Source organism: Anolis sagrei, chromosome 6, assembly GCF_037176765.1.
Source record: "Anolis sagrei isolate rAnoSag1 chromosome 6, rAnoSag1.mat, whole genome shotgun sequence".
NCBI classification, from domain to species: domain Eukaryota; kingdom Metazoa; phylum Chordata; class Lepidosauria; order Squamata; family Dactyloidae; genus Anolis; species Anolis sagrei.
In genome coordinates this window covers 104,178,745-104,198,409 of record NC_090026.1, presented here as the reverse complement: position 1 = coordinate 104,198,409, position 19,665 = coordinate 104,178,745, and the positions used below count along the sequence as shown (strand labels likewise).

Sequence of the window (19,665 nt, the reverse complement as noted above, 5' to 3'; positions counted from 1 at the left end):
TTGCAAAACTTTGTGACTTATTTAGCTTGTAAATTACTCCACATGCGCCTACCTGTGAGAACTCAGTGGGGGATAGAGGTAGATGAGATGATCACTGCAAGTTCAGCATGGAGATTACTTTATTTCTACAAACATTACTAGCCTCAATGTTCTTTTACCACTGTTGTCATTTATTCGCTTCTGACTCTTGGTGACCTCATGGACCAGCCCACTCCAGAGCTCCCTGTCGACTGCGGCCACCAGTCACTTCAAGGATGCCATCCATACATCTTTGCCCTTGGTCAGCCCCTCTTCCCTTTTCCTTCCATTTTCCCCAGCATCATTGTCTTCTCCAAGCTTTCCTGTCTTCTCATTATGTGGCTAAAGTACTTCATTTTTGCCTCTAATATCCCTCCCTCCAATGAGCAGCCGGGCATTATTTCTTGGAGTATGAACTGGTTTGATCTTCTTGCAGTCCAAGGCACTCTCAGAATTTTCCTCCAACACCACAGTTCAAAAGCGTATACCTTCCTTTGCTCAGCTTTCCTTATGGCCCAGCTCTCACATTCATTGGTTACTATGGGGAATACCATTGCTTTAACTATGCGAATCTTCGTTGCCAGTGTGATGTCTCTACTCTTCACTATTTTATCGAGATTGGTCATTGCTCTCCTCCCAACAAGTAAAAGTCTTCTGATTTCCTGGCTGCAGCCTGTGTCTGCAGTAATCTTTGCGCCTAGGAATACAGTCTGTTACTGCCTCCACCTTTCCCCCCTCTATTTGCCAGTTATCAATCAGTCTGGCTGCCATAATCGTGGTTTTTTAATGTTTAACTGCAACTCAGTTTTTGCACTTTCTTCTTTCACCTTGGTTAGAAGGGTCCTTAGCTCTTCCTCGCTTTTGGCCATCAAAGTGGTATCATCTGCATATTTAAAGTTGTTAATGTTTCCTCCAGCAATTTTAACTCCAGCCTTGGATTCATCAAGCCCCGCACATCACATAATGTGTTCTGCATACAAGCTGAATAGGTCGGGTGAGAGTATACAGCCTTGCCATACTCTCTTGCCATTGCCTTCATTTTAATTATCATTGTTTCTATGGGGCTTCACTCATTCATTCATTGGATTCATATGAGACTCAAGGCAACACACACAAAGAAAATACAAGTACAAGGTTAGTCAAAATGCATAGGCCAATAAGCCATTCAATTGAATGGCTTATTGGCCTATGCATTTTGACTAACCCTGTACAATGAAAAAAATGTTATTTTAAAAATTCAAAACACATTTGAAAACGTATAAAAGTTGAGATACCTGGTTATCTCTTTGAACTGTTAGGGACAAAGATTATTCCAATGCACAAAATATATAGCAGATCTTCAGAAATGTTATTTCAGTTTCCCAAAAATGTCTACTCTTATGCTCTCAAGAGACAAAAATAAATTAGACTTCATTAAAAGTAACACATCTGGTTTACTCACAACCTTCATGTATTCAGTATACAGGTACATAACTTGTCAATCCAGTTACAGATAGGTTTTGAAGTGGTTTCTCTGTACAGATAACACAGGGCATCTTTCTTATAATCAACAGCAACAACTTTACATTTTGAGTGCCTAATGGAGTCTGTCCTCTAAAATGGAGTCTCAGGTCTGAGCAGTCTCAGATCTGATCATGTGGTCTGCAACCCCTCCCAAAACCTTTCAGGAAACATAGAGTAAAGGGAAAACTGCACACCAAAACATACATATACAATACAGTGAGCAACAGAATCATAAACAAACAAATTACTAGTGGACGCTTGAAGAAGTTGCTATTTCCAACACACACACCCCAATAGAATACTGCACCCATTTCTGTGACCCACAATTCCAAGAAAACTATTGACAAGATGGAAAGTTTGCAGAGTATGGCAACTAAAATGGTAAAAGATCTAGCAATCATGCTTTATGAGGAGTGGGTATGTTTAGTGTGGAGAAGGGAAAGTTGAGAAGGGACATCATAGCCATGTTTAAACATTTCAAATATTGTCATTATGAAGATGGAACAGGCTTCTTTTCTGCTGCGCCAGAGACAGATACAATGAGACAGAGCAATGGATTCAAACTTCAGGAAAACAAATTCCAGCGAAACTTTAAGAAAAATGTCCTGATGGTAAGAGCTGTTTGACAGTGGATATGCTGCCTTAGGGTGCAGTAGTCTCCTCTGGAAATTTTTTTAAACAGGTCAGATATTTATCTGTTGAGAAATACTTTGATTGAGTGTTTCTACATGACAGGGAGTTGGACTGGCTGGCCCTTGTGATGTCTTTCAACTCTATGATACAAGTCATTGGCTATACTCACTGAAGAGTTGTAATTGTAGCACATCGGACTTATGGTTCATATATCAAACAGAGGGAGAAAATATGGAGGTAGTGACAGACTTTGTATTTCTAGGCGCGAAGATTACTGCAGATGCAAACTACAGCCAGGAAATCAGAAGATGTTTACTTCTTGGAAGGAGAGCAATGACCAATCTCGATAAAATAGTGATGAGTAGAGACATCACACTGGTAACGGAGATCCGCATAGTTAAATCAATGGTATTCCCCATAGTAACCTATGGATGTGAGAGCTGGACCATAAGGAAGGCTGAGTGAAGGAAGATAGATGCTTTTGAACTGTGGTGCTGGAGGAAAATTTTGAGAGTGACTTGGACTGCAAGAAGATCACACTAGCCCATACTCCAGGAAATAATGCCCAGCTGCTCACTGGAGGGGAGGATATTAGAGGCAAAGATGAAATACTTTGGCCATATAATAAGAAGACAGGAAAGCTTGGAGAAAACAAAGATGCTGGGGAAAATTGAAAGAAAAAGGAAGAGGGGCCGACCAAGGGCAAGATGAATGGTTGTTATCCTTGAAGTGACTGTCTTGACCTTGAAGGAGCTGGGGGTGGCCACGGCCAACAGGGAGCTCTGGAATGGGCTGGTCCATGAGGTCACAACGAGTCAGAAATGACTGAATGAATAAACAACAACATCAGGAAAATACCAGATTGTAGGACAGCTGGTGCAGAAATATTAGCAACAGATTTGAGAGTCTCTTCCAATGAACACAGGAAGTCAGGATTATTCTGTTCAACCGAAGGTCAACAGGTTCTTCTTCAGAGTGCTTTCCCCACTCCTTGACTAACTCAGAGATGAGGGAAATAAATTCTATACTTTCTGAGAAGCATTTTCCATCTATTCTTATTTATTTATAAAATGTCCTTCAGTAGGAAAGTCCCCAGATGGTATGCAATTTCAAACCATAAAAACAAATTCAATAAAACCTAATAAAGAGCCATTTCAACATTGCAAAAGCAAGCAGCATCCATAAAAACTAGTAAAGTCTATAAAATCCAGTAGAAAGCATAAACAACACAACTAAGGCTGCTGCCAGATGATCTCTCCTAGCATTACCCATCAAAAAGTATGGTAAAACTATTCTGTCTTTCCCTTGTTAAAGTCGCACAAGTAAGTAATGATCCTGTAGGCTTTCCCTCCTACTTTAGACAGCCATGCACATCACTTCACCCAACTAAAGTAACGTTTCTCATCTTCATACCCACCTACCCCTCTCATTACTTATTTTATACCTGAAATGCTTCTACATTCTTGATAGGTTGAGTAAAAACCAACCAAGCAGGCAAAATTATTTGACAAGTCTGATTTTGAAAAAAAGGAAATCCTCTAAGCATGTTTTAACTCAAAATTTAGCAGCATCATGACAACAGAGATAAAACAGATTTTTCTTCTTCTGTATATGTGTGCCTCTAAGTCGTTGGTTGACTCATGGCAAGTCCATGAATTTAATAGGATTTTCTCAGACATGGAAGTGCTCCGAGGTGGTTTGTCATTACCTCCCTCTGAAATATAGCTAACAGCACCTGATACTCCTTGACAGACTTCCATCCAGGTGCTAACCTGGCCTGAATCTGCTTAGCTTCCAAGATCAGACAGGATCCGGTGTTTTCAGAGTACCGTATTTGAGTATAATGCACCATTGAATGTATTGCTCACCTCAGTTTTGAAGGTGCACAATACAAAAAATGGATTTGTGTCATGTTGCCAGGGCTCTGCCTTATTTAGGTAGAGATGAACTAAACTCCCAGTTTTATCAAACAGTTTAATTAAAACAGTACTTACTTGCTGGCTGTTTTAATAGATCAAAATATAAAACATAAAGATAGCACTCAGCCACAGAATAAACAAAAACTGATAGCAAAAGCTATACCGTAGTCAAAGGGTCCAGTCCAGTGGTCAAATGCCAAGAGTTCAATAAACAAAATCCAGGGATCGAGAGTCTATACTAGGGGTCCTCAAACTTTTAAAGCAGAGGGCCAGGTCACAGTCCCTCAAACTGTTGGAGAGCCAGATTATAATTTGAAAAAACATGAATGAATTCCTATGCACACTGCACATATCTTATTTGTATTGCAAAAAACACTTAAAAGCAATACAATAATTAAAATGAAGAACATTTTAAACAAATATAAACTTATTAGTGTTTCAATGGAAAGTGTGGGCCTGCTTTTGGCTAATGAGATAGTATTGTGTAATTTCAAATTGTTTCAGACTTAGGTTGACCCTGAGTGAGGGCCAGGTAAATGACCTTGGAGAGCCGTATCTGGCCCCCGGGCCTTAGTTTGAGGACCCCTGGTCTATACCCTAGTCAAAAGCCAGTCCAAAAGTTCAAGATTACAGGATTACAGGAGACAAGTCAGGATACCGAAAATCCAACAGATCTGGTAGCATCCACCACCAAAATATGACAATACCTTTCTCCCAAAGATCATTTCCAAGGCTCGCTCCTTACATCCACAAACACCCAGCTGCAACCTATCTCTTGCATACCTCCACCCTTAATTGCTTTCACCCATGAACTCTTTCTTACAGATAACTAAACCCTTTAGAACTAATACTTACATTAGCCCTCCCATCACCAAGCACCATCAACTGAAGAACATATGAAAATTTGCCATTGAATGTAGTGTGCCCAACAGTGCAGGCATAGAGTGTCAGGGAGGCAGGCAGCATAAATGAGCCCATTTGGGAAGCCATACCCCTCTGGCAGGCTGAGGCTGGAGTTTGCCAGTTGCATGTGGTTCCCAACTGGCCTCATTCATGCAGCTAAGTGACAGGAATGACTGGTTCACCAGCTGGACATTCCTCCTCCTCCTCTGGGCTTCACAGAGCATTAAGACTCAAGTAAATATGGTATTTAGAGTCTTCAATACAAGCCATGTTGCTTTGACAATAAGAAAGATTTTGTTTTAGGAAGGAATCATCTATTTTAAGTGTAAAAATAAGAAAATTAATATCTGCAATTACATATATGTCAGCTAGTTATACGTCTTAATTTAAAAGAAGAAGAAAGGATGTTCTGGTGACATGTGTCAGTCCTGGTAGGCCCCAGAAACATTATGTTTCGCCCAAATCTGGAGGCTGTGAGGTCAGTTGGAAAGTAGGCAAGTGAGGTTTTATATATCTGTGGAATGTCCAGGGTGGGAGAAAGTGCTCTTGTCTGCTTGAGGCAAGTATGAATGTTGCAATTGGCCAACTTGATTAGCATTGATTGGCTTTCTAGCTTCAAAGCCTGGCTGATTGCTGCCTGGGGATCCTTTGTTGGGAGGTGTTAGCTGGTCCTGATTGTTTCATGTCTGGAATTCAGAGTGCTTGTGTGGGTTGCTGCTGCTCTGGGCCAGAGTGAAGAGAGAGGGGAGCAGGGGACAGTTCCATCTTGTCTCCTGCATATGACATCAGTTGGGGACCCCTCCCCCAGGACCAACTGCTTCTCTGGGGCAGAGTGAAGAGAGAGGGGGCCAGGGATAGTTCCATCTTGTCTCCTGCATATGTCATCAATTGGGGACTCCTCCCTCAGCACGGACTGCAACTCTGGGCCAGAGTGAAGAGAGAGGGGGCCAGGGGACAGTTCCATCTTGTCTCCTGCATATGTCATCAATTGGGGACTCCTCCCTCAGCACAGACTGCAACTCTGGGCCAGAGTGAAGAGAGAGGGGGCCAGGGGACAGTTCCATCTTGTCTCCTGTATATGTCATCAGTTGGGGACCGCTCCCCCAGCACCCACTACCGCTTTGGGCAAGAATGAAGAGAGAGGGGGCCAGGGGACAGTTCCATCTTGTCTCCTGCATATGTCATCAATTGGGGACTCCTCCCCAGCACCAACTGCTGCTCTGGGCCAGAGTGAAGAGAAAGAGGGCCAGGAGACAGTTCCATCTTGACTCCTGCATATGTCATCAATTGGGGACCCCTCCCCCAGCACCAACTGCTGCTCTGGGCCAGAGTGAAGAGAGAGGGGGCCAGGGGACAGTACTACCTTGTCTCCTGTGCTATGCTAATAATACAATATAATATATTGTATATACATATATTTATAATATTATAATGTAATGCAATATAATACTACACACACACACACACACATATTTATTACATGTAATATTACTAATAATATTACAATATAATGGTATATTACAATATAGTAATATATAATACTGATATTGTACTATGGTAATAATATATTGTGTATGTGTGTGTGTGTGTGTGTGTGTGTATATATCTTGTAAGCCTCTCTGAGTCCCCTTCGGGGTGAGAAGGGTGGCATATAAATGTTGTAAATAATAAATACATAAATAAATAAATCCATCTTTTTAGAAGGGAATATCTGGCTGAATGGCTGGTTGGCCCAGGTCCCGATGTAGTTAAAGTCATTCTTCTTGTAAGGTTTTCCCCAGTTTGTAGCTGCCTCCCTTGTGGCCTTCTCAGATGTTGCTGTTATTTAACAACGCGCAACGGATTCTTCGACAGAGCCGAGCAGGAAGTTCTTCGGGGCACCTGCTCTTCCTCCTCTTTCTCTCTTTCGCTTTCTTTCCTGGCGCCTTCAGCAGCGCAGCCGAAGGGAAAACCGGGGCGACAGAGCAGCTAATGCGAGAGGAGTTTTTGACAAGGGCTTTAATGGGATGTTGAGGGCGGCCTCGGGAGACGGAGGAGGACGAGGAGGAGGAGAAAAAGAAGGAGCTCGGCTGGAGGAGGAGGTGGATGGATAGATTGGGGAGGGGATTCCTCCTGGCTCGGATAGCGAGGGCCTTTCCCGGCTTGCACTGACGGAGACTCAGACTCCCTGCCGCGCAAGGGAAGCCTACAAACACCAAAGGCGCGGGATAGATCCGATCCATCCAATCCCGTTGCGGAAAGGCAGGACGCGGCTCCTTTCCTTCCCTCCTTCCTTCCTTCCCCAGCGACCCCTGAGTCGCTTCAGGCGGAAAAGGCCGGGGCTTCCCAGCTCTTCTTCACACAGCCAGCCATTCCATCCTTCTCCCGCCGCCTGCTGTTAACGCTTCAACGAGGGAAAAAAGAGAGAGCAGGAAAAAAGAGAGCAGGGAGAGAGAGAGAGAGAAAGGGAGGAGGAAAAGGAGAGCACCCAAAGCTCAAAGAGAGCAGGAAAAGAGAGAGAGGAGGTGGAGGAGGAGGAGGAGGAAGGAAGGAGAGCACCCAAAGCTCAAAGGGAGCAGGAAGAGAGAGAGAGGAGAAGGAGGAGGAAGAAAGGAAGGAGAGCACCCAAAGCTCAAAAAGAGCAGGAAAAGAGAGAGAGGAGGAAGAAGGAAGGAAGGAAGGAGAGCACCCAAAGCTCAAAGAGAGCAGGAAGCGAGAGAGAAGGAGGAGGAGGGAGGAAGGAGAGCGCCCAAAGCTCTCCACCTGCTGCTGTATCTGGATGGATTTCCCCTTTCCTTTCCCAATCTCTGGATCTGGAGGGCTTTGGGAACCAAAACGAGGAGCCAGGGACGCCTCTGTGGATGTCAGTGCCTCCTGAGAAGAAAGGAGTGAAGTGGAGGCGAAGAGGAGGAGGAAGAAGCGGAGGAGGAGCCCCGTCTCTCTCTCTCTCTCTGGACCTCTCTTTGCGCCTCTTCCGTAGCGAAGGCGCCGGAGCCCCTCCGCGGCGCAGGAGCAGCATGTGGACTGCCTCCCGGTCTCCCGGCAGGGCGCTGGGGCTGCTCAAGTCCTCGAGGCCGCTCTCCTCCGCCCGCAGCCGGGGCGCTGGATGAAGGAGGCAGCACTCCTTCTTCATCCAGCAAGAAGCACCCCTAGAGCGCTCCCTCCGAGGGGCACCGGGGTCTCCTTCTCCCCTCTCCCAAGACGCCGCCCGCTTGCCCACAGATCCCGCCGCCCTCCCTTCGGCCCGGGACCCGCATGGCGTGCTACCTGGTGATCAGCTCCAGGCACCTCAGCAACGGTCACTGCCGGGGCATCAAAGGCATCTTCCGGGGACCGCTCTGCAAGAACGGCGACGCCTCCCCGGTAAAGGGCGCGCGGGGCGGTTGGGGAAGCCTTGGAGCCACCCTGTCCTTGCCTTCTGGGGCGCCTTTCCTTCGGAGGGAGGAGGGTGAAGGGCTCCCCCCCATTCCTTAGACTTGTTGCCTCAAGTGGCTTCCAACATAGAGAGCAGGCATGACAAACTTCCTCCCTCCCTCCAGGTGTTTTGGACTTCAGCTCCCATCATTCCTAACAGCCTCAGCCAGAAAAAAATTGGGGGGCTGGGGTTGAAACTTTTTCTTTAGCGAATCATGAAGAGTAGTTCCATGCAGTCATGCCGGCCACATGACCTTGGAGGTGTCTACGGACAATGCCGGCTCTTCAGCTTAGAAATGGAGATGAGCATCAACGCCCAGAGTCAGACACCACTGGACTTAATGTCAGGGGAGAACCTTTACCTTTATCTAGTTCGATAACACAAAATAATTTAAATAGTATGTCTCACTCTGTATTTTTATAGAGACTTCTGGGGCACCTTTCCCTCAGAGGGAGGAGAGTGAAGGGATCTCCCCCCATTTCTTAGATTTGTTGCCTCGAGTGGCTTCCAACATATACAGCAGGCATGGGCAAACTTCATCCCTCCCTCCAGGTGTTTTGGACTTCAACTCCCACCATTCCTAACAGCCTCAGGCAGGGCCATAACCAGAAAAAAATTCGGGGAATGAGGGTTGAAACTTTTTTAGCGGATCATGAAGAGTAGTTCCATGCTTTCATGCCGGCCACATGACCTTGGAGGTGTCTACGGACAACACCAGCTCTTTGGTTTAGAAATGGAGATGAGCACCAACCCCCAGAGTCAGAACAACTGGGTTTAATGTCAGGGGAAAACCTTTACCTTTATCTAGTTCCACAATACAAACTAATTTAAATAGCATGGTTCATTCTATATTTTTATAGAGACTTAATTAAATCAATTTTCTACTTAAGTTACAAAGTTTCAAGTCTTGAAATAACTGAAAACGACTGCTAATTGGATCTTCTTTTCACATCAGGAGTAACCTGAGAAACTGCAAGTCACTTCTAGTGTGAGAGAATTGGCCTTCTGCAAGGATGTTGCCCAAGAGATGCCTGGATATTTGATGTTTTACTATCTTTGTGGGAGTCTTCTTTCATGTCCCCGCACAGGGTGCTGGAGCTGACAGAGGGAACTCAACCCGCTCTCCCCAGATTCAAACCACTGACCTATCCTTCAGGGCACAAGGGTTTAACCAGGCATCCTCAAACTGCGGCTCTTCAACTGTTTGGGCCTTTGACTCCCAGAATTCCTGACAATTGAACAAACTTGTTAGGGCTTCTGGGAGTTGGAGGCCTAAACAGCTGAAGGGCCACAGTTTTGAGGATGCCTGGTTAAACCCATTGTGCCACAGGGGGCTCCTTAATTGGTAATTTATAGTTACAAAATAATACCACAACATCTGTTGGAAACACTTGAAAACTGTGTCAATACACTCTGACAGAAATCAGGCTCCATTGACATTGCAAGTCCAGTCAGTCTTTTTTGCCCCATTGAGCTTCTTATGTATGTTTTCAAACAATTTCAGAATTGAAAACTACCTATATATAGCCATAGCACCGGGATTGTGGCGCAGCTGGCTGAGTGTCAGCTGCATTAAGATCACTCTGACCAGAAGGTCATGAGTTTGAAGCCAGCCCAGGTTGGAGTGGGTTTCCAACCAATTGTGTAGCCTGTTGTTGACCTTTGCAACCCAAAAGACAGTTGAATCTTTCAAGTAGGAAAATTAGGTACCACCTTGTGTGGGGAGGCTAAATTAACTAATTTATGAGGACATAAAAAAGATTCCAGCAAAGCACTCCAGCAAAAAGCATGAGGGGAATGCGGAAGTACTTCATCAGTGTTGCAGATGGACGATGAAAGCGACAGCTCCCCTGGCAGCCAGAAAAAGTTAAATAGCCTCTGTGTATGTCTGTATACATTGTATGTCAAAACTGGCATTGAATGTTTGCCATATACGTGTGTACACTGTAATCCGCCCTGAGTCCCCTGCGGGTGGGAGTTGCAGTCCAAAACTCCTGGAGGGCCCAAGTTTGCCCATGCCTGATGTAGATATATCCCCAGTTACTTTTCTGAACCACTGAAGTGGCTGAGGGGGGAAAGGAAAGGGCGTGAGGCTGGAGGGACCAAGTTTGCCCATGCCTGATGTAGATGCATCTCCCCTTACTTTTCTGAATCACTTAACTGGCTGAGGGGAAAAAGGAATGGGCGTGAGGCTTTTAGAAATGATGGGAGTTGCAGTCCAAAACTCCTGGAGGGAAGACCTGATGTAGAGCCAGAATCGGAGGAGCGCGCGCGGGGGGGGGGGGGGTGTTCTTTGACAAAGTTTTCCCCCTCCAGAATATCATCTCCAAATCTCCTCTTCCTCCTGAATCTTCTCTAAAGAGAAAGGGGAGGCTTTTGGGTGGGCAGCTTTGCTTAAGCTTCGAAGGGTCCCTGAGTAAGTCCACTGAAGGAGGGTCAACCGTGGCCCTGCTTTGGGGCGGGGGAATCTCTTTTGCGCCCCCTTCCCTCTTACCCAAAGCTTCTACGACGATTGAATTCGGTTTGGCAAAGTTTTCTCCCTCCTGAATCTGAGAAAGGGGAGGCTTTTGGAGGGTGGGCAGCTTTGCTTTCGGAGCGGATGGCTTGGCTTCGATGGGTCCCAGAGGAAGGCAATAGGGACTGAAGGAGGGGAGACCCTGCTTTGGGGTTCTTTCGTGTCCTCTCCTTGGTGCCTAAAGCTTCTGCGACGGTTGGGTTTGGTTTTGCAAAGTTTTCTCCTTCTTGAATCTCTCTAAAGGTTGAGAAAAGGGGAAGGCTTTTGGGGTCTTGTACTGGGGATACCTTTCCCTTGACAAAGTAGGATAGAAGACCAAGGTCCCTTTCGTCTATTCCTCCTCCTCGTTGGCTCTCTTCTTGCAGATCCAAAGGTTATGGGATGGCTTAGTTTTGCAAAGTTTTCTCCCTCTTGAATGTAAAAGGGTAGACTTTTCCGATAGGGATGACTTTGCCCTCGACGGATCCTCGAGGAAAGCAACGAGATTGATGCCGCTGACTCGGTGTGTGCGTGTTTGTTGGGGGGAAAAGTTGTCGCGCCTTGGCTTTGGGATGCCGCAGGGAAAGTGTGGTGGGGCGGGCTCCAGGTTGGACTGGTTGGCTGCGGGCGGCGGGACGTTGATTGGCAGCTCAAAGGCGCTGAGCATCAAGGGTGGTCGCTGAGAAAGAGAAGAAGGGACCGAGGAGGACTGATCAAAGAGAAAAGGTCCCCCTGCTCTTCCCTCTTCACCTCTTTACCTGGCAGCCGGGCGGGCAAAGGAGGGAAAGCCCCAACGAGGCAGGCAGGGAGGGAATGCCAGGATGCCAGGGAGATTGAGAAGGAAGGTGGGGATTGTCAGACCAAAAGCAGAAAGGAGGAAACCCCAGGGCATCCAGATTTTCCATATAATAAAAGGTGACGTTTGTGGAGCACAATGAAGCAGAGTTCGACCTCACATGGAACATGAGGCTTCTTTGAAACTGGGTTGTTGTGAGTTTTCCAGGCTGTATTGCCATGTTCCAGAAGCATTCTCCCCTGACGTTTCGCTTGCATCTATGACAGGCATCCTCAGAGGCTGTGAGGTCTGTTGGAAACTAGGCAAGTGAGGTTTATATATCTGTGGGATGTCCACGGTGGGAGAAAGAACTCTTGTTTGTTTGAGGCAAGTGTGAATGTTGCCATTGACCACCTTGATTAGCATTGAATGGCCTTACAGCTTCAAGGTCTGGCTGCTTACTGCCTGGTTCTGGAACATGGCCATACATGACCCAGTGATTCCAGCCATGAAAGCCTTTGATAGCACTTCTTTGAAATGTTTCTCATCCTAGTTGAGCATCTCTTTGTGGAATTCCAAAATCTGAAATTCTCCCCATGGATGACCCAGACAGTGACACTTTTGCTTCCTGGTGGTTCTGTGTAATCAAACTTTGTTTTGGCTACAAAATTATTTTAAAATATTGCATGAAATTACCTGTGACCTATATGTAGAGGGTATTTATTTATTTATTTATTTATTTATCTATCTATCTATCATGTCAGAAGCAAACCGAGGATACAGTTGTAATGTATTTAAAAATAAAGTTTAGAAAGTTGGCATTATACTAAATGCCTTTTGACCAGAAGCTGGCCACTTGGAGTGCCTCTGGTGTTGCTATAAGAAGATCCTCCATTGTGCATGACACAGGGCTCAGACTGCATTGTAATAGGTGGTCTGTGGTTTGCTCTTCTCCACACTAGCATGTCATGGGCTCCACTTTGTGGCCCCATTTCTTAAGGTTGGCTCCGCATCTCGAGGTGCCAGAGCACAGCACCTTCCAAGTCATCCAGTCATCTGTGTGCCCAGGGGGCGTCTCTTACCCAGTATCTGAGGTTCTGGGTTTTAGGTTGAGGTTCTGGGTTTTAGCCTGCCACTTTTGGACTCTTGCTTGCTGATATATTTCTACAAGTATCTCTAGCTCTTAGAAAACTATTTCTTGATTTAAGGCATTGGCATGCTGGCTAATATCTGAACAGGGGATGGGCCGGAGATGTCACTGCCTTGTCCTTTTATTATTGGCTGCTACTTCCCAGTGATGCAAAACCTACTAAACAGTATAATTTCTCCAGTGGTGTAGGGGATAGACATCCTGTGATAATGCAGCATGTCTCATTAAGAGCTGCATGTATAAATACGGTGTATAAGAAATATAAATTATTTTTATATTTTTCATGAAAATGAACAAAATCTGGCTACCACTATTTTTTAAAAACTCTAAAATCAGAATAGTAAATAAAGAACAACACTCAGAAAATGGGAATTCCAGACAGAAAACAATCAGAGCCAGCGAACCCCTCCCAACAAAGGATTCCCCCGGCAGGAAGCAGTCAGGCTTTGAAGCTGCAGTTCTATTCAGTGCTAATAAAACTGGCCAATGGCAACATCCACACTATTTTTTAAAGTGTTATTCTTTACTTACTGTCCTGATTTTATATTTTTTCATTCTGGTAGCCAGATTTTGTTCATTTTCATGGTTTCCTCCTTTCTGTTGAAATTGTTCATATGCTTGTGGATTTCAATGGCTTCATTTGAAATGCTTCTGGAACATGGCCATACAGCCCGGAATACTCACAGCAATCCAATTATATATGTACATATACTACTCTGTGAGCAGAACTGTGGTATTAAGCGTCATTTAGTTCCAATAACTTGGTAAACATGAAAATAGTGAAGTGAAAATTCACTGTATACATTCTTAAGTCACTGCATTGCCTTCTAAGAACGTTTGAAATACATGCTACGCTGTTTTTTCTCTCTTTGAAAACTGCCACACTCCTCATTCAGTATTGACATTGTGCCCTGCATCCTGCTGGTCCCTTTCAATTAAACACTGAATCTGTTGTTAAGTGGTAAGCCCACATTTAGTTACATCCTACTGATTGAGTGAAGTCTGTTTTAGTTGGGACTGAGAACGGGATTTGGCTCTTTAGCTCTATGTATTTCTTGAATCCCAGAAAAACAAAACTTTTAGAAACAATGCACTTTATTTATTTGTGTATTTTAGGGCTAGGAGACAAGAGCTCCCTCGAGTAGCTCAACAGATACACAGTGGGAAAAGTACAAACCTTATACACAATGCATATGCCATGACAGCTAGTGTTATGCAATGGTTTCTATGCTGGACTAGTATTCTAGAAGATCAGGAGTTGAATTTATTTTGGCCATGGAGACCCACTGGGTGACCTTGGGCAAGTCACTCTCTTTCAGCCTTAGAAGAAGGTAATGTCAAATCTCCTCTGACTAAAGCCTACCAGGAGAACCCTATGCTAAGTTCACTTAGGGTCACCATGTATCAGAAATGACTTGAAGGCACACAGCAACATACATATCCCATGAAACGGTCAGTATAGCTTGGCAGGGCATATATTACATTTGTTTTGAATTACCCCCCATGTAGTATTCCTTTGGCCCAAAGCAACTGAATTTGGAGCTGTTCTATTCACTGAAGCTAAAAGCCATACAATTACCATCTCTGCACATGAAACTTTACAATGGACAGATCTGTCAGGTCCTTACCTCAAGGGTTTTACAATCTAAAAGTAGACACAAGGGAAAGAACAGATAAAGGGAAGAAATGTGGAGACAGGGAAAGAGTATGTGATCTTTTATATATTACCCTTATTTAAAAATGAATAAAAAGGGGTTTTACATTACAATGTGAATGGTCACTGACTGTGTTCACATTTCCCAGTTCTTGTTACAAAGAGGCTGTGTTATCCTACTGTTCTAGGCCAGCTTTCCACAGCTTGCTTTCCAGATTCATTAAATATGACTCCCATAATACCATGTTGGGAAGATGGATGTTAAATACATTTATGGAGTTCCTGATTGAGGAAAGCTGGTTCAGGTATTTTGTACCAACCTTCAAAGAATAGTTGCATCAGGATTAGATGGAGATTGTAGAATAAGACAACAAGGATTTGGGCTGGGTGGGTCCTTAAACCATGTTGAGCTGCAGATCCTGCTTTCCCTTCTCCACAACTATTATTTAAAGCAGTGGTTCCCAAACTTTGACCAGGAACCACTCTCCAACATTAGTACCAAAAGGGTTATGAATCAGTTTTTGGTCAATTTTAGATTTGGTTTGGTTATTTGGTGTGCTGATTTAGAAAATTGCATTGGATAGACCCCATCCTTTTTTCGCCAAGTTGGCGACAATGCAGCAGCAACCCCGCTAACACCAATGGGGCCGAAATTAAAATCTGCTGCAATCCTTGGCTTGCAGCTCTTATTTTGCTGCAATTGAAACAGGAAACCTTCCCGTCTCACTCAGGGCACCTGAGAAACTGAAAAAGACCTGAAACCGCGCTGTAGAGTCTTACCATCGCTACTGCGGCCTACAATCGAGCTGCTCCTGGATGGCGTCTTAACAGCTTGTAGGCCTTGTTTTCCCTCCTGGGCCCTTCCATCGCCCGAGCTGGGTCCCCTCAAGCCGTGGCTGCTTTCATCCACCACACCCATCTAGGGAGGGGGCGAAGGGACAAATAGTCGGCTGCTCTGTGGTGGCCCCCCGACTCTGGAACTCTCTCCCCAAGGACATCAGACAAGCCCCAACGTTGGCAGTCTTTAGGAAGAGCCTGAAGACCTGGCTGTTCCAGTGTGCCTTTCCAGAATAGGAAACTCCTGGCATCATGTCCCAATTGCACTTTGTTAGAGATTTAGGATTGTCTGCACATTGCATCTACCTCCAAAAAACCTCTACATATCACCTGTCAAGTCCAGCACTTTTTAAATTTTGTCTATTACATTTGTCCCAGCCTTTAGGTTTTAAATGTGTCATGGTGTCATTGTTTTTAGTGTTTTATTGTTTTGTTTGATGTTTTATTATTTGCTTATGAGTTTTACTGTTGTATTTGTATGCTGTTGTTTGTTGGTGGCCTTGGCCTTTGTAAGCCGCATCAAGTCCTTCGGGAGATTTTGCGGGGTATAAATAAAGATAATAATAATAATAATAATAATAATAATAATAATAATAGTGTCTGATACATCCAGTAGTTGCCATCTGCTCACCCACAGAAAACCATATTTAATAATCTAGAGCTGATGTGTTCTATTCAATGCAATGTTCTGAATCAGCACCCCAAATAACCCCAGGAACAGGTCTACTGTCGAATATGTCAAGGTGCCCCCATCTCCAGGGACCACATGGAACAGCTCTGTTCAGGGGGAGGGAGGCGAAGGAGAAGTAGCAGTCAGGAGACTTGTTGTCGTGCCTTTCGTGGGTAGTCAGCCTCTCCCTTCTTGACATCCCAGTTGCCTCGGCACTATAAGATGGTTTTGTGAGACCAGTCACTCTCATTACAATGGTGTAGTAACGGTGAGGGTGTGGACCATATTTTAGTTCTTGGGGACCACTTGTTATCCACAGACCACAGGTTGGGAACCACTGATTTAAAGAATGTTAAAATAGCTTATTAAATGTTTACATGTTTCTAACATCACTTATAATTTGGTCCTCAGAACCTTTGAGAGCGACTTAAAGAATAAGATACATGAATGCTAAAGCTGTGTTTCTATATGTATATATATATCTGAGAGCACTGTAAGTTTGTCAATTGTGTGTTTTTGTTTGAGAAGGAGACACTGTGCTTGGACCAAAGCTGCTTATTCGGCTTTGGAGGACATCTCAGAGATCATTGGGGTTTAACTTTTGGCCAACAAGCATAGAATTCCTCTGTTAGTATTGGATTCTATTTTTCAGTGATAATTGGAAAAATAACATCTGTTTCTTTGTTTGGAGAGGATGCAGTACCAAGCCAGTATGTTTGTAATATTTAGAGTGAGCTTAAGACAAACTTTCTTGAGAAATCAACCAGAATAACTTCTGCCTTTCTTATTTTGAAAACGTGAAAGCTGATTTTAAAGATGTTTGAAAGCTGGGCTTTTGGAAGGATAGAAAAATCCCTGTGGTAGCTTGCATGCAAAAGTCAAGAAATTTAAAATGTCAGCGTGATCTGAAAATGTGCCTCCAACCATATGGTCTTTCTCTCTCTTTCTCTGTATACATCTCTGTTTCCTACACTGTTGTTCATGTGACACTGCATCATGAACACAATGTAAAATATGCTCGGAAGTTTTGCATTAATTAACAAGCTATCTTCAATATGTTTCTTTTCTCAATCACTTTATTGTAATATCAAAATTCCGACCGTATTTGGAAAAATCTTGATTAATCTTGTTGAAAACAAGGGGGATGTGATGATACGGCACATTTAGTTTGAACTTAAGGCTTTAAAAATCACTTGAAATGATTACAGGTTTCTTTGGAAATCATGAATATTCTCTCTCGGTAACTGAACCATTAATATTCCAGAAAGAGAGGGAGAGGGAGTGAATAAGAGAGGGAAACCGGTGAAAGAGAAAGAGAAGTAAGTCCCATGGTTTTTAGTGCGGTTTAATACCACATAGATAAATGTAGACTTTAGCCTCAAGATTCCTTTAGGACATTTTTACAATACAGGGGACCTCATGCATTACTCTGTGTAGGTTTTAATGTGAAATGTGTACCTTTCCATATTTAAAGTGCTCTCTATTAACAAACCATGAAATGTCAGCAGGCTTGTGGCAATGCTTTCAGATATGAGAACAGTAGTGAATATTTTAAACACCTTTATGAAATTTCATGGCTCTGTGAACAAAGATTTCTCCAACTGGATATTTGTGTGTCACTTTGACTCCGTGTCAATGTTGATATGCTTTGCTGTAACGTCGTGGCCCAAATCCTTATGTTATGAGTTCTCAATTCCTCCCACTTGCAGAACACTTATTTGTGGAAAGAAATAAACATTTATGCTTTTTGCATAATCATTATTTGAAATAATTTACATATTGTACACACTTTTGTATTCATAGATCTCTATCCTATTTCTTAGGGATTCCACATACATCATGATTTATCAAATGAGTTTTATACAGTGGGGGAATTTATGTTAGACAGAGGTAAGCTTAGCTGTAAAAGCTATGTGCAATGGATAGATAGTATCCTTGAAGTGACTGGCTTGACCTTGAAGGAGCTGGGGGTGGCGATGACCAACAGGGAGCTCTGGCATGGGCTGGTCCATGAGGTCACGAAGATTTGGAAGCAACTGAATAAATAAACAACAACAAGCATCCTGTTATTGAACTTTAAACCTAACACCTTCATTTATTGGTTTGATATATTTATGATCCATTTTCATCCTGTTATGGATGTTTGTCCCAGCCCCAAACTTGCCAGCCCCAAATGTACTTAACACCAAGAAGTGGCTGCACCACATGCTTTCAGATCATGACCTAGGACTGGAACATGTTTTATGATTGCAGGCTGAAAAGAAAGAATAAAACTCATAACCACATACAAATGGTGAAACAGCAGAGTAAAAAGTCCATATATAAATTATAGCACATAACACACAGCAGATTAAAAGCATACACAGACTGCACTGGCATATAACATTAAATAATGATTTACTGTCATGCCAGCAAGCCTAGCGAACCTCAGACTCACACACTTCAATTCCTCTTTCCTCCTCAGATTTGGCCACAAAAAGGAGGTTTTTACTTGTTACTTTTACTTATTTACTTCTGATTTCAATTAAGTAGGTCGAGCTATTGCTCTGATTTGGATGTAGCTACTGCGACGTCTTCCAAAACTAAACTATCCCTGGTTAGTTTAATTAAAATAAAACAACTTTAACTGTAGATTTTGAAGCTAATTTATCTTAAACTTAACATAATCTATGGCTGGGGTTGTTTTATTTATTTAATGTAATTTAAAAATTTATATTCTGCCATTCACACCCCGAAGGGGACTCAGGGAGGAGCACAACATATAAATGGCAAACATTCAATGCCAGGACATAAAATAAACTGTAAACATACAAAAACACTAAAATCAGTTATCTCCAGTCATCCACATTGAATCCGGTCAGCTGGCTATGGTTTCTATGCTGCCTTATTGCACTTGGTCCAAAAGTCTTGGTCCCACAGCCAGGTTTTTACCATGTTTCTGAAGGACAGGAGGAAGGAGGCTGATCTAATCTCACCAGGAAGGGAGTTCCATAGCCAGGGGGCAATCACTGAGAAGGCCCTCTCATACCTGCCAGTCATGCCTGTGATAGTGGCGGGATGGAGAGCAGGGCCTCTGCAGAAGACCTAGTACTATATTAGATACAATATAATGACCTGGCTTCTGCTGCTTAGATCTATTGAATCAACTGTTGAATGATGAGTTTCTAAATGGATAATGTCCACTGTTTCAATGAGTCCATTCCAGTCAGGACTGTGAAGCCATAATGTCTGGATTGAGACTTAACCAGTGGATTGGATATACAGGGAAGAAGATCACCTAAAATATTTTAAAAACTTTCTAAGGAAGTGGTGAGTCTTTATTTCTGAAGTCATTTAGGCAGACACTGGAAAGTCATGTCAGAAGGAAGCAGAAACATATGATCTGGGGTTGAGTAGACCACATGTCTATGTAATCCATTATTCTGTTCCCATGCTGACCAACCTGTGGGATGCCTATTGGAAGCCAAGACACAAAGAAAAGCACAAGAGAGCTTCTACTAACTCATGTTCCCAGGTATTTTGTAAGGCATGCTTCTGGAAATTCATGGAGCTCCATTAATAGAAATATAGGTGACCTTCCTTTCTTTGAATCTATCTAATCCCATTTTAAGCCATTCAAGTTGGTAGTCAAATAGGACTTCTTCATGGTCACTACTGTATCTGACCTCATGCAAATAGCAGTCAGTTTTCATATTATGAGTTCACTTACCAGATG

General features: G+C 43.6%; 1 protein-coding gene across 1 annotated transcript in view; it reads left to right on the top strand.

The window, feature by feature from the left end:
• The first annotated feature begins 6,814 nt into the window (after positions 1–6,814).
• Positions 6,815–19,665, top strand: part of ZNF804B (zinc finger protein 804B) — a 290,105-nt gene continuing 277,254 nt past the window's right edge. The window contains exon 1 of the mRNA XM_060782298.2: positions 6,815–8,318. Within this exon, the coding sequence (XP_060638281.2) occupies positions 8,211–8,318 (108 nt within the window). The 5' untranslated portion in view covers positions 6,815–8,210. The remainder of the gene's footprint in view (positions 8,319–19,665) is intronic.